The 15,927-nt window shown below is 35.3% G+C and overlaps 1 protein-coding gene across 1 annotated transcript in view; it reads right to left on the bottom strand.

The window, feature by feature from the left end:
• Nucleotides 1–310: 310 nt before the first annotated feature.
• Nucleotides 311–15,927, bottom strand: part of LOC134851788 (protein mono-ADP-ribosyltransferase PARP16-like) — a 73,676-nt gene continuing 58,059 nt past the window's right edge. The window contains exons 3-5 of the mRNA XM_063868020.1: nt 10,376–10,537; nt 9,866–10,091; nt 311–930 (exon numbers count right to left, since the gene is read on the bottom strand). Coding sequence (XP_063724090.1) covers nt 578–930; nt 9,866–10,091; nt 10,376–10,537 — 741 coding nt within the window. The 3' untranslated portion in view covers nt 311–577. The remainder of the gene's footprint in view (nt 931–9,865; nt 10,092–10,375; nt 10,538–15,927) is intronic.

Genomic DNA, 15,927 nt, shown 5'->3' on the forward strand with positions numbered 1-15,927 from the left:
CGGTTCACTTGCTAATTTAAAAATGCATCAACTATGTAAACTTATAACTATTCAAATGTCAAAGCACATGTTATCAGTAAGCTTTAAAGGTTCAACAAAGTGTTCTTAATGCCAATTCGATGCAACAAATATTGTTGCTTCAAGTCGCAACAATATTTGCAAATTAATTGCAACAGAACACAGACCTGTTCTGGAAAAAAGAAAGTTCGTACTAAAAATACTTTGCTTCGCAAGTGTAAAAAGGGAAACTACACAACAACCGAGGTGCTCATTGTATAATTCAGTTCGAAGACCAGCTTAACAAAAAAGATATCCTGAAATTTAAATTTTTCAACTATACAATAAAATTTAACACAAGCACCACAAATAATTCCATATTCCAAGTGAGTTTTGAGTTTTAAGAATTCATGGCAAGATCTGAGTTTGGAAAAGAAGAAATTTTGCTTTCCAAGCCACATCAAGATAAGGCACGATTAATCTTGGTTTATTTATTTGTAATTGTTGTGGCAACTCAAGCGTTCATTGATTGTTTCACATTCACTGTTGCGATAATTTTCCAATTGCATATTCAATCTTATTATACAATTATATTATGATGAGCGTATTCTGTGTTCAGGTATTGCTGTAAATCAGAATCTTCGTCCACCTCATAAAAGCATTTAAAGACCATGTATGCAACAGTGGCCACGACTATGGCCATAATGACCATAATTGATGAGTAATATTCATCATAAATGGCCCCAAGTCTTCTTTGGATTCTAGATCGAGAGGTTCTGTACACAAGAAGATATCGGACCATAATGAGTTCTCCGTTTTTGACTAGAGCATAGGATTCTGGCATTCCAGACCTGTTCTGTGAAGTAGACGTTGAGGAGTTGCCGTTGGCTGGAGATCCAACTGAGCTTCCGCGTTTGACACTTTCGGGATCGTCTAAAAAGAAAGACGTTATTAGAAAAAAAGATCCACTTAACATCGTCCCATTTAAAGACGTTTAATGAGGAGGAAGTTAACATGGTTTCAATTAGAATTTTTTCAATCAGGTTCGGGTATTTCACACCTAGCAAAGATTGGATGGAAGGAACATCTTTGCTTGGTCCGTTTTAGAGTGAAATGGAAAGATTTGGAGCTTCGAATACAGGAAAGTTAAGCATTCAAATAATTCCATTTACTTGTCGTCTAACTTTTCCCGTAATTTCTTCCTACAAATCAAAATCGACGCCCAGCACTGTATTGCAGGCCAATATGTTGACAGTATATGTTACTGGAATCAGTAGAAATTACGTTGGGAATTGAACAATTGATGTAGATTGCTTGAATATTTAGGCTGACCAATAAGATTTTCAGTCATAAGTGAAAAACATAGCCAACAGACAGATGCAAAAGAGTCAATGAACGCAAGTAAACAAAACAATATTTTTTTTTGAAAAAAAATCATTTTCAAAAAAAAAAAAAAAAACAGATGCATTTAAAGCTCTTTGAATTTCACGAACAATTTATGAATATAGCCAATCGAAGATTGGAAAAGAGTAATGAACGCAAGTAAACATAAAAAACACTGACTTTGTTTTAAAAAAATCTGAAAAGTCTGAAAAAACTTTCAAATTTCAAATAAAAAAAACAAATGCCTTTTAAGTTCTTTGAATTTCTAGAACGATTTATGACTGTCGCTTTTTTGATAACATTAACCCAACTTGAGAAAACTGGATCAACAGGTAGAGTTTTATTCCGCTCGAAAATCTTAAAAATAAATTCCACTTTCGAAACTAGAAGTTTTTCACGTTTTTTCGCACAATTTCCACGCTCGTATTTGGAGAAAGCTAATTACGTCACTTTCAGCAGATTAACTTCAATTGAAATCAAAAAGTGCATATATACCTAAGTGCATCAATATTTTAAAAGTTTTTCCTGAAAAAATCAAAAAAACTCAGCAAGACCTATATAAGAACCTTCACTACGTTCATTACACTTAATTAGTGCTTTCTGAGAGTAATGAACGTAGTGAAGACTCTTATATAGGTCTTGCTATTTTTTTGCTTTTGTAGGAAAGTCTTAAATGCTCTAATAACTTATGTGAAATTCTTTTTTTTTTAAAAGTTAACTCGAATTTCTCATGAATACTGAACGACTCCGCACACAAAACCAGAGGGGGGATTGTAAAGGGGAGATCCTTTTTCTTCACACGTCTCAGTTGTGATAAGATTTGCCAGATAATCGCTTATTGGAAATATTTATTTTCCATAAACAAAACGGTGTAACCAAATTTAACTTCTTTTTTAAAGCGAGATCTTTCCTTTTTTGTCTGCGGATTGAAAACGATGTTCTTATCAAAATTAGCATCATAAACATCAAATAATTAAGTCTTAGAATTTAACAATTATACAATATAAATAAACGATTTAATTATTTAATAAATTAGGATTTATGTTTTGCATAATTTAGGCTATTTAGGTTATTTTGGTAATATATATTTTTTGCTCCTTTAACGTTTAATATCATCAGAAAAAAATCATATCTTGTTTTTGTAACAGACAAGCAATGACTGCAATATGAGGAGCCATTTTTTCCAACCTGATATTTATGTGTTCAGTTTTCTGTGCCCAGCTCAAATTCTGTTTGGCTAGTTTATAAAGTGTGTTTTTCTCGCCTAAATCAAACGCATTCATAGCTACCCGGTAATCACTTATCATCTTTGAGTGCTCGAAAGTCAATTAAGCACGATTCTCAGTGGCCTAGTGGACTTCTGCATATTCGACTTGTGGGGAATCAAACTTGACAAAGGATTAACACGTATCAATCAATGCGCATGATTTAGGCGAGAAAAACACATGCTATAGCTGAAAAGAATTTGAGCTAGGAGCAGGAAATGGAACACAAAAAACTAAGGTTGGAAAAATTGACTCTTGATATTGCAGTCAATGCTTGTTTGTTATAAAAAGTTGATATGATTTTTTGTATTGATCCGATGCTATTAAACGTTAGAGCAAAAAAAATTACAAAAAACTTTAATCGCCTAAATAATGCAAAACATAATCCTATTTCACGCGGTTCTTACAGGACCACGAAAAGCAGAGCCTGTTTCCGGCAATTTCAGACAATTTATAGAAACGGGTAAAAGGACCAACATACGAAGAACTGTTCAGCTCATCACGGTTGTTCCACTGCTAAGAATTACATGCAATTCTTTTGGTTGTTTTTCTGGGCTGGTATTTTTACCTCACCTGCAAGCAAAGAGTAGAGATCATGGTGGGCCACCACTTTTCGCTTTAATTTAGTTAAGACTATCTATCTGTTCTTGGATTTCTTTTTTCATTTTTCAGTCAGGCAAACCTTTCTAATGGTATTACATTTGATGCCGTACAATAATTATTTGAAGTCCAAGAAAGTGGGAAAAAAACCACTCTAAGCCATGCTGCATTCCTGCTGATCCCTTAAACATGCCCGTTCTCTTTTCAATTCTACAACTTTTACAGCCTATTAAAATTTAGCGATAATTGACCTGTTATCAACGCCGAGATAGAATTGCAATTTCGATAAGTTATAAAAACAAACCTTGACAACTTACCGTAGTGACATTACAGTGGTGAAACTGCAGACTAGAAACTGCCGACAGGCCTTAAAAACTTTAACGGTACAAGCTTTTTTTGAAATTAAGGATGACATTTGCTAATGTGGTTTTTTATTCAGACAAATTATTGCTATCTGATGACTAATGAACAAAGATTTCTATAACCAATGAAGAGATCATTGAAAATATTTCTGAGTTCTAAATTGAAAAGCTATTTCGACTAGTTTTTTTTGGTAAAGCTTTGGAGTTAAATAAAATGCCAATTTAAGACTTTACGGACTAATTTCTGCTGCTCCTTTTTTTTAAATTTTATGTAATATGCTGAAAAGTTAACTCGAATTTCTCACGACTACTGAACGGCTCCGCACACAAAACCATTCGAAAGTGAGTCAAGCAAGCATACAAGTCGCTCGCTGACTAAATTACCTAGAATAAAAGCCCACCGGATATAAACCCCAAGGAGGAAATCCCCCATAAGACCAAATCCCCCGTGTTTTATTCAGTATGATGGAACTCAAATTGAACTCATTATACGATTTTATCTTTCTATTGATTCCATTATGCATTGACTTCCATTTAAATATGCATCGTCATTTTGACAAGACTTTTCAACAGCTTTAAGATTACAACTTTCAGTTGACTTTCTATAAGAATGAGCTTTGACTGCAAAAATTAATAAGCCACGTAGCACAGTCAGTACGAGTGATTGGAAACCAAGTTGATTCCCTCTGCGTGAGTTCGAATGCCAAATATGACATTTTATGCAATTGATATAAAGCTCTGTTGAATTTACTACCAGGGGTCAAAAATCCCGCGCTTCCAATAGGTTTGAACTTAATTCAATGTTAATTAATGTTGACTGATAAACAAATTAACAACCGATATAGTCCCAGCAAAACGATTAGTTCAACATGTGTGTTACCAGTTTGCGTGGTCGCAATTTAAACACTCATTAGCAATTAAACGTTTGCCTCTTGACGCAATTTTTTTGTTCAGTTTGTAAAACAAGTGCATTTTATTGACTACCTACTCATTCAAAAGATTTACAATTCAAAATAACAAAATCAAATTTGTGTTAAGCGACGAAGGCAGCCAGGAAGCGCTTCACAATAACTACATTAACTATAAAAAAGAGTTAGTCAAATCTATTCAATGAGAGTGCGAGTTGCGGCGGTCAAAGCATAGGGACTTCGTTACGCCAGCACAATGTAAGGCAAGCATATGGACTTCGAAGGGCGAATTCCTAATAAGCTTTAATAGAAACGTATACCAATAACGAGCAAATCAAAGCGAACGCAGCGGCCTGTACCGACTCCACACAAAAGGTGATGTCAAATGCCCTGGCGAAATCCACACCAGAATGCTCCTCGAAGATGCCTGTGGTGCCTCACTTCAAACGAAGGACCAGAAGAATCCGACATCAAAACCGAATCCAACTACCGCTCCCAACAGGATTCGATTTTGAACTGCCCGTTAAACACATGCAAACCATCAATTGAGTGGAGTTTTTTCTCGAAGATTCGACAGTTCTGGGAACCGGTAAACGATATTTGATGTTCGCAACCAACAAAAACATCGAAATCTTAAAATCTTAGGGAAACTGGTTTATCGATAGAACCTTTAAAAGCTGTCCTGATAACTTCTACCAAGTATAAACTATCCACTGCTTCGTAGCTGGAACACCTTTTTCAGGTACCTATGCCCTTCTCCCCGATAAACAAGAAACGTACAACGCTTTCTTGGCGAACTTAAAGCAGATATCGGCCCCCCAGTTCAATCAACATGAACATTAAAATTTTGAAATGGCTTGCATCAATTGTGTGGGCGACAAATTTCTAGACAGAAATCAAAGGTTGTTACTTTCACTTCTTGCAAGCCATTCACAGAAAGAAACTCGAATTTGGTTTGTTGTACAGAATCGCGAGGACAATAAAATCAATCTAGCTATACGTTTTTCAGCTGCTCTTGCGTTTGTCCTACACTTATATGTATAAGCATGGTATAAGCAAATATTAGAAAGTTGCCACATTCCTGACGACATCCAGAACTATTTTGAGGACACCTTTTTAGGCAAAGAAACGCGAATATCGAGGAGACCGGGAAATCGCAATTTGACATGGACGTAGAGAACGTTTATTTCAGGACCATCGACGACCTCCCCCGTACAAAAATTCCTTTGAAGAATTTCACCGTGGATTCGGATCCATGCTCTAAATGTCAAATCCTGACATATTGAAATTCATTGATGCCATTCAGAGGCAGCAATCACTGCAAACTTTTAGTTTCTCTCAAATGCAGCTCGGCAAGAAAGTTCACCCAAGGAAAGAGGATAACTTTGGGAGGATAAAGAGAGATGTATGCTCTGCCGCTAGCTACAAAGAGTTGGACTATCTTAAGGCCATAGCTGTTAACTTCGCCTTTTAGTTTTTAGTATTTAATCTATCTATTTCTTTTCAGTTAATTATCTTTCATTTAATTCAAATTTTAATGTCGCTTTTTTATTCAGTTCGAATGTGGGGGATATTAAACTTAACACTGGGGCTTTTGTCCTAGGGGGATTTGGTCCTACGGGGAATTAAGTCCTGGGGGATTTTATCCGGTGGGATTTTGTCCTGGGGGATTTGATCCTGGGGGTTTTAGTCCTGGGGATTTGATCCTGGGGGATTTAGTCCTAGAACCCATAAGGTCATTATATCCCTATGTGGCTCAAATCTAACAGTCAACTATTAAATATTGGCTGTTGATGAACACAAAACGAACATTTATTTTTACCGAAATTATTTGAAATTATGTGGAAATATTCAAACATTAAAAACTTTTCATTTAAAATTAGATTCAATTAGAATGCAGATACGGGCCTTAGTTTTGTCAATATGTGTAAATTTACTGATATTGAAGCTCCGATTATGTTGCAAAAAATAATTCTTTTTGAGCTTGGACCAAGTTTTTTTTGGGTATATGACCATTGAGCTATAAAAAAAATGATGTCATAAGAATCTGCGGATTAAATATTGAAACTCGAAGTTTTAAGTCCCCATGGGCATGAAAATATATTATTTTCTGACCAATGACGCAATATGAGGCATCTAAGCTTAAAATCTAACAAACTGAGCAATTAAACTGAAAAATGTAGACACAGAGGCGAAGCTATGCTTCGCAAACACTTGCGAGAACACGACCAAAAAGCAGCTCTTTCAAGTGACATGAAAAAAAGTAGCAATAAGCTTCGAATTAGCAAAAATCAGCAACCTAGCAAATTCGAATTCCACGCAATAACCAATCAGCCACGGATGCATAAAATCCTCAAAAACTAGCCATCAATAGCGCAGCTACAAGTGCTAACAAATTGTTAATTTGATGCAGCAAAAGTAGCACCAATTACAAAAAGATACAATTTTGCATGTAATGAACCGCAAATCATAAAGCCATATTATGTAGTAATTATGCATTTCAAAAAACTGCGAGATATATTAAGTGAGAAACTTTCTGAAATCGAGAATTAATTATTGTTATGTTGTTTGAAAGAAATAGCTTTCTTCGGTTCACTTGCTAATTTAAAAATGCATCAACTATGTAAACTTATAACTATTCGAATGTCAAAGCACATGTTATCAGTAAGCTTTAAAGGTTCAACAAAGTTTTCTTAATGCCAATTCGATGCAGCCCATTCGATGCAACAAATATTGTTGCTTCAAGTCGCAACAATATTTGCAAATTAATTGCAACAGAACACAGACCTGTTCTGGAAAAAAGAAAGTTCGTACTAAAAATACTTTGCTTCGCAAGTGTAAAAAGGGAAACTACACAACAACGGTGGTGCTCATTGTATAATTCAGTTCGAAGACCAGCTTAACAAAAAAGATATCCTGAAATTTAAATTTTCCAACTATACAATAAAATTTAACACAAGCACCACAAATAATTCCATATTCCAAGTGAGTTTTGAGTTTTAAGAATTCATGGCAAGATCTGAGTTTGGAAAAGAAGAAATTTTGCTTTCCAAGCCACATCAAGATAAGGCACGATTAATCTTGGTTTATTTATTTGTAATTGTTGTGGCAACTCAAGCGTTCATTGATTGTTTCACATTCACTATTGCGATAATTTTCCAATTGCATATTCAATCTTATTATACAATTATATTATGATGAGCGTATTCTGTGTTCAGGTATTGCTGTAAATCAGAATCTTCGTCCACCTCATAAAAGCATTTAAAGACCATGTATGCAACAGTGGCCACGACTATGGCCATAATGACCATAATTGATGAGTAATATTCATCATAAATGGCCCCAAGTCTTCTTTGGATTCTAGATCGAGAGGTTCTGTACACAAGAAGATATCGGACCATAATGAGCTCTCCGTTTTTGACTAGAACATAGGATTCTGGCATTCCAGACCTGTTCTGTGAAGTAGACGTTGAGGAGTTGCCGTTGACTGGAGATCCAACTGAGCTTCCGCGTTTGACACTTTCGGGATCGTCTAAAAAGAAAGACGTTATTAGAAAAAAAGATCCACTTAACATCGTCCCATTTAAAGACGTTTAATGAGGAGGAAGTTAACATGGTTTCAATTAGAATTTTTTCAATCAGGTTCGGGTATTTCACACCTAGCAAAGATTGGATGGAAGGAATATCTTTGCTTGGTCCGTTTTAGAGTGAAATGAAAAGATTTGGAGCTTCGAATACAGGAAATTTAAGCATTCAAATAATTCCATTTACTTGTCGTCTAACTTTTCCCGTAATTTCTTCCTACAAATCAAAATCGACGCCCAGCACTGTATTGCAGGCCAATATGTTGACAGTATATGTTACTGGAATCAGTAGAAATTACGTTGGGAGTTGAACAATTGATGTAGATTGCTTGAATATTTAGGCTGACCAATAAGATTTTCAGTCATAAAAACATAGCCAACAGACAGATGCAAAAGAGTCAATGAACGCAAGTAAACAAAACAATATTTTTTTTTGAAAAAAAATCATTTTCAAAGAAAAAAAACAGATGCATTTAAAGCTCTTTGAATTTCACGAACAATTTATGAACATAGCCAATCGAAGATTGGAAAAGAGTAATGAACGCAAGTAAACATAAAAAACACTGACTTTGTTTTAAAAAAATCTGAAAAGTCTGAAAAAACTTTCAAATTTCAAATAAAAAAAATAAATGCCTTTTAAGTTCTTTGAATTTCTAGAACGATTTATGACTGTCGCTTTTTTGATAACATTAACCCAACTTGAGAAAACTGGATCAACAGGTAGAGTTTTATTCCGCTCGAAAATCTTAAAAATAAATTCCACTTTCGAAACTAGAAGTTTTTCACGTTTTTTCGCACAATTTCCACGCTCGTATTTGGAGAAAGCTAATTACGTCACTTTCAGCAGATGAACTTCAATTGAAATCAAAAAGTGCATATATACCTAAGTGCATCAATATTTTAAAAGTTTTTCCTGAAAAAATCAAAAAAACTCAGCAAGACCTATATAAGAACCTTCACTACGTTCATTACACTTAATTAGTGCTTTCTGAGAGTAATGAACGTAGTGAAGACTCTTATATAGGTCTTGCTATTTTTTTGCTTTTTGCAGGAAAGTCTTAAATGCTCTAATAACTTATGTGAAATTCTTTTTTTTTAATTCGAAAGATTTTTTCAATGAAAGTGGTTTTTTTTAATTACACTAGTTGACAAAATTAAGAGCAAAATTCAAGATTTTACTCTCTAAAATACCTGTTTTGAATGTCCATTTTGGACAACATTTTCTTCGAATTTCAGTAAAAATTTTACATATACCAACAGCAAATGATCAGAGCTACCCTTTATGAAACTATCAAAATTAGGCTTCAAAAATTTACCAGTTTTTTCCGCGTCTGAAAACGCCAGTTTTCCTCATGTGCACTAAGCTTCTTACTTCGCGTGAAAAAGTAAGAAACGCCCGAGTTAAGTAAAATTTGCACACTGATTGTTTCCATTTTCTCACTGAAAATGTTTCACGTCACATGAACAATTAGTTTACTCCGCTCATTCGAGAACTCACTACGATGCGAAACTTAGTGCAGAAGAGAAAAACAATTCCTGAAAAAGAAACGAAATAAAAAATCATCACGACGTATATAAGAGTCTGAAAAGCAATCTATAATTATCCCAGCCAAAGATTAGCATCTCTATCAACTAGAAAAAACAAAACACTTAAGTTTACACAATCAAAACCACCAACAATTCACCCATAATGTTTGTTACCAGCTGAAAAACAAATTTACCTCGTTTTTTAAAAAGCCGCTTATGCTTTTTTTTTGAATATTTACCTATAACTTGACAAACAGCCACACAGCTCAAACTGGAGCCGATCTTACTCCTGGACCAGCCATGTGAGCTGAAGGAGTGGTTCAAACTGACCGACTGCTCATTTGACAGATAGACTCCTTCGCCGAACAGACCCTCTTTGCTCAGGTTGCTCAGTAGTCCACATTGAGAGATGGAGTGGAAGTTCTCCAGTCGGGATCCATGCAGCGCGAAGAAGGTCGACGTTTCCTGTCAATTAGGGTGAGAGTGAGAACTCTATTAACTGGGTCAATAAGTGAAGTTTATATTGCACTGGAAAAGCTAAAAATTGAAATCCATTTTAGAAACTTGAAACCCTTCACGTTCTCTTCGAAATTTTTAATTTTGTTATTGCAGAGTGCAACTTATCTACCCTGTAGCAAATGCAATTCAACGTGAACTCAAAAAATTCTAAACAAGTAAGTTCCTTGACCGCCACTTCAAAAAGGATTAACTACCGCATATTCAATTGTAAGCTAAACAAAAAACACCACCTTGGATTGTGCTGCGAATCTGTCTTCGATCTCTTTGGAGTGATTAAGTTTGAAAATGAAATCTGGAATCGGTTCTGCGAGACCCACTGAAGGAGGAACGTCTGTTAGTTTGCACGATGAGAATGAATTGCGTAGAGAGTGAAGCCACTCCAAAAGCGACACCTAAGAAACAGAAACATTGGCGCGGAAATTTTATTGCCCATCAAAACATAGCCACTAACAGTTGAAAAAAGAAACGAGCGGAAGGAAACTAAAAAAAAAACTAACTTGTTTTTTCAAGAACCTTCAACTTTTGAATTTCGAAGAAAAAAATAGATTGAAGCCTTAAAGCTCTTTGAATTTTTAGAACAATTTATGATGGACACTTTTTTGTTAAAATTAACCCAATTTGAGAAAGCTGGATCAATACAACTTTTATTTCGCTGAGAAACCTGGTAATTAAGTTCCATTTTCAAAATCAGAAGCCGATCACGTTTTTTGACCTTTACACTTTAGCTGTTCGAGTGTGGAGTTTGGCTTTCTTTTAACAATGGAAATGCATTAAACTTAAAAAGGAATCAAAAGTCAAACCGCGAAAAATCAAAAGTGAGCGTGAACAAACTTTAGACTTTTTCCGATTAAAACAAAAAAAAATTGGAAAGACCCATATAAGAGTACTCACTACGTTCATTACTCTTAAAATGTCGAACAGTAGTTGACTTCATTTGCTAAGTCCTCGGTTCTGTGGTATATAGTAACAATTCTCCGCTTCTATATCAAAAATTAGGAAACACTTCAAAAATTCAGCATACACTAATAAAGAACCACGAGTTACGAAAGTGAATAAGCTTCTTGAACATTGAACATAAAAGGTAAATTTTGTTTCCATAACCTATCAGCTGCACAGTACATTTCCTGTAGCTGAGTCGCACCTTATTTTAGAAAGATAGCATTCAAATAAAGTCACTGTTTTATTTTGCGGTACGTTCCTGGCTTGAGTTAAACAAGCTAGCGCAGCAAAAAAAATCCAAATTACTTTAGTAAACATCAAGAACAAGTTTTCTGATGAGTATCTGGACCAGATTCCAATTACCAAAAACTGAAATAGTTGTTAAAAAAAATCACCACCAGGCAAAAAAAGTCAACTTGCTTCATGTACATCAACCGTTCTAAGCAACAATTAAATCCACATCTTATTAGAGAAAGATATAGATACCTTATCACATTCAAACAGTGTTATTATTTTATTTTGCTGTGCATAGCTGATTTGAGTTGAACAAGGTAGCTCAGCAGACAAAAAGCCATATTACAGGGAATATTAAGGAAAGAGCATAAGCGACATTTCTGATGAATATCGGGATCAGATTCCACTTATCAAATTCTAAAAGAAATATCAAAGAAATATAACCATGATTCACAAAAGCCAACTCGCTACTCGCACAACAATCGTTCTAAGGGCGATTCAAATCCACAACATATCAGGTGCGAAGCGCAATCCCCATTACTGAGTCGTACCTTACTAAAAAAGATATTAATTAAATATTTTGACGCTCTTTTACTTTGCTATACATAGCTGAATTGATGAAAACAAGTTTGATCATCACACAATTAGCCATAGTACTAAAGGAAACATCATAAGCAAGAATTCTGATGAATCTCGGGATCAAATTCCAGAAACCAAATTCTAAAAAAAGTATCAATGAAAAATCACAATGAGCGACAAAAGTGATCTCGCTTCTCGCCCATCAATCGTTTTAAGGACGTTTGGAATCGACAACGTATCATCTGCCAAGCGCACTCCGAATAAATGAGTCGTACCTTATTGAAAAGCTATTATTCAAATAAAGTTAAGGTGTTTTAATTTGCTGTAGATGGCTGATTTGAGTTGAACAAGTTAGCTCAGCAGACAATTAGCCATACTACTTCAGAAAACATCAGAAGCGAGAATTCTGATGAGTCTCTGGACCAGACTCCAATTTCCAAGAACTGAAATAGTTGTTAAGGAAAAATCACCACCAGGCAAAAAAAGTCAACTCGCTGCATGTACATCAACCGTTCTAAGCAACAATTAAATCCACATCTTATTAGCTGCAAAGCGCACTTCTTATTGCTGAGCCGTACCTTATCATAGAAAGATATCATTCAAACAGTGTTAATGTTGTATTTTGCTGTACATAGCTGATTTGAGTTGAACAAATTGGCTCAGCAGACAATTAGCCATATTACTTAAGGGAACATCATAAGCGAGATTTCTGAAGAATCTCGGGATCAGACTCCAGAAACCAAATTCTAAAATAGATATGAACGGAAAATCACAATGAGCCACAAAAGTAATCTCGCTTCTCGCACATCAATCGATTTACGGACGTTTGGAATCTACAACGTATCATCTGCCAAGCGCACTCCGAATAAATGAGTCGTACCTTATTGAAAAGCTATTATTCAAATAAGTTAAGGTGTTTTAATTTGCTGTAGATGGCTGATTTGAGTTGAACAAGTTAGCTCAGCAGACAATTAGCTATATTACTTTACGAAACAACACAAGCGAGAATTCTGCAGAATCTCGGGAACAAATTCCAGAAACCCAATTCTAAAATAAGTATCAATGAAAAATCTCAATGAGCCACAAAAGTAATCTCGCTTCTCGCACATCAATCGTTTTAAGGACGTTTGGAATAGACAACATATCATCTGCCAAGCGCACTCCTTTAAATGAGTCGTACCTTCTTGAAAGAGACATTATTCAAATAGTGTTATGCTGTTTTATTTTGCTGTACATGGCTGATTTGAGTTGAACAAGTTAGCTCAGCAGACAATTAGCCATACTACTTCAGAAAACATCAGAAGCGAGAATTCTGATGAGTCTCTGGACCAGACTCCAATTTCCAAGAACTGAAAAAGTTGTTAAGGAAAAATCACCACCAGGCAAAAAAAGTCAACTCGCTTCATGTACATCAACCGTTCTAAGCAAAAATTAAATTCACATCTTATTAGCTGCAAAGCGCACTTCCTATTGCTGAGCCGTACCTTATCATAGAAAGATATCATTCAAACAGTGTTATTGTTGTATTTTGCTGTACATAGCTGATTTGAGTTGAACAAATTGGCTCAGCAGACAATTAGCCATATTACTTACGGGAACATCATAAGCGAGATTTCTGAAGAATCTCGGGATCAGACTCCAGAAACCAAATTCTAAAATAGGTATCAACGGAAAATCACAATGAGCCACAAAAGTAATCTCGCTTCTCGCACATCAATCGATTTACGGACGTTTGGAATCTACAACGTATCATCTGCCAAGCGCACTCCGAATAAATGAGTCGTACCTTATTGAAAAGCTATTATTCAAATAAAGTTAAGGTGTTTTAATTTGCTGTAGATGGCTGATTTGAGTTGAACAAGTTAGCTCAGCAGACAATTAGCCATACTACTTCAGAAAACATCAGAAGAGAGAACTCTGATGAGTCTCTGGACCAGACTCCAATTTCCAAGAACTGAAATAGTTGTTAAGGAAAAATCACCACCAGGCAAAAAAAGTCAACTCGCTTCATGTACATCAACCGTTCTAAGCAACAATTAAATCCACATCTTATTAGCTGCAAAGCGCCTTTCCTATTGCTGAGCCGTACCTTATCATAGAAAGATATCATTCAAACAGTGTTATTGTTGTATTTTGCTGTACATAGCTGATTTGAGTTGAACAAATTGGCTCAGCAGACAATTAGCCATATTACTTACGGGAACATCAAAAGCGAGATTTCTGAAGAATCTCGGGATCAGACTCCAGAAACCAAATTCTAAAATAGGTATCAACGGAAAATCACAATGAGCCACAAAAGTAATCTCGCTTCTCGCACATCAATCGATTTACGGACGTTTGGAATCTACAACGTATCATCTGCCAAGCGCACTCCGAAAAAATGAGTCGTACCTTATTGAAAAGCTATTATTCAAATAAAGTTAAGGTGTTTTAATTTGCTGTAGATGGCTGATTTGAGTTGAACAAGTTAGCTCAGCAGACAATTAGCTATATTACTTTACGAAACAACACAAGCGAGAATTCTGCAGAATCTCGGGAACAAATTCCAGAAACCCAATTCTAAAATAATTATCAATGAAAAATCTCAATGAGCCACAAAAGTAATCTCGCTTCTCGCACATCAATCGTTTTAAGGACATTTGGAATAGACAACATATCATCTGCCAAGCGCACTCCTTATAAATGAGTCGTACCTGATTGAAAGTTACTATTCAAATAAAGTTAAGCTGTTTTATTTTTTGTACATGGCTAATTTGAGTTGAACAACTTAGCGCAGCAGACAATTAGCCTTATTACTTTAGGAAACATCATAAGCCAGAATTCCGAAGAATCTCGGGATCAAATTCCAGAAACCAAATTCTAAAAAAAAGTATCAATGAAAAATCACAATGAGCGACAAAAGTGATCTCGCTTCTCGCCCATCAATCGTTTTAAGGACGTTTGGAATCGACAACGTATCATCTGCCAAGCGCACTCCTTATAAATGAGTCGTACCTTATTGAAAAGTTATTATTCAAATTAAGTTGAGCTGTTTTATTTTTCTAAACTTGGCTAATTTGAGTTAAACAACTTAGCGCAGCAGACAATTAACCATATTACTTTAGGAAACATCATAAGCGAGAAATCTGAAGAATCTCGGGATCTGATTCCAGTAACCAAATTCTAAAAAACATTTCAATTAAAAATCACAATGAGTCACAAAAGTCATCCCGCTTCTCGCACATCAATCGTTTTAAGGACAATTAGAAAAGACAACGTATCATCTGAGAAGAGCACTCCTTATAAATGAGTCGTACCTTTTTGAAAAGATATTATTCAAATAAATTTGAGCTGTTTTTATTTGCTGTAGATGGCTGATTTGAGTTGAAAAAGTTAGCTCAACAGACAATTAGCCATATTACTTTAGGAAACATCATAAGCTAGAATTCTGCAGAATCTCGGGATAAAACTCCAGAAACCCAATTCTAAAATAAGTATCAATGAAAAATCACAATGAGCCACAAAAGTAATCTCGCTTCTCGCACATCAATCGTTTTAAGGACGTTTGGAATCGACAACGTATCATCTGCCAAGCGCACTCCTTATAAATGAGTCGTACCTTCCTGAAAAGTTATTATTCAAATTAAGTTGAGCTGTTTTATTTTTCTGTACTTGGCTAATTTGACTTGAACAACTTAGCGCAGCAGACAATTAACCATATTACTTTAAGAAACATCATAAGCGAGAAATCTGAAGAGTCTCGGGATCAAATTCCAGAAACCAAATTCTAAAAAAAGTATCAATGAAAAATCACAATGAGCGACAAAAGTGATCTCGCTTCTCGCCCATCAATCGTTTTAAGGACGTTTGGAATCGACAACGTATCATCTGCCAAGCGCACTCCTTATAAATGAGTCGTACCTTTTTGAAAAAATATTATTCAAAAAAATTTGAGCTGTTTTTATTTGCTGTAGATGGCTGATTTGAGTTGAACAAGTTAGCTCAGCAGACAATTAGCCATATTACTTCAGGAAACATCATAAGCTAGAAT

Source organism: Symsagittifera roscoffensis, chromosome 7 (assembly GCF_963678635.1).
Source record: "Symsagittifera roscoffensis chromosome 7, txSymRosc1.1, whole genome shotgun sequence".
Lineage (NCBI taxonomy): Eukaryota > Metazoa > Xenacoelomorpha > Acoela > Convolutidae > Symsagittifera > Symsagittifera roscoffensis.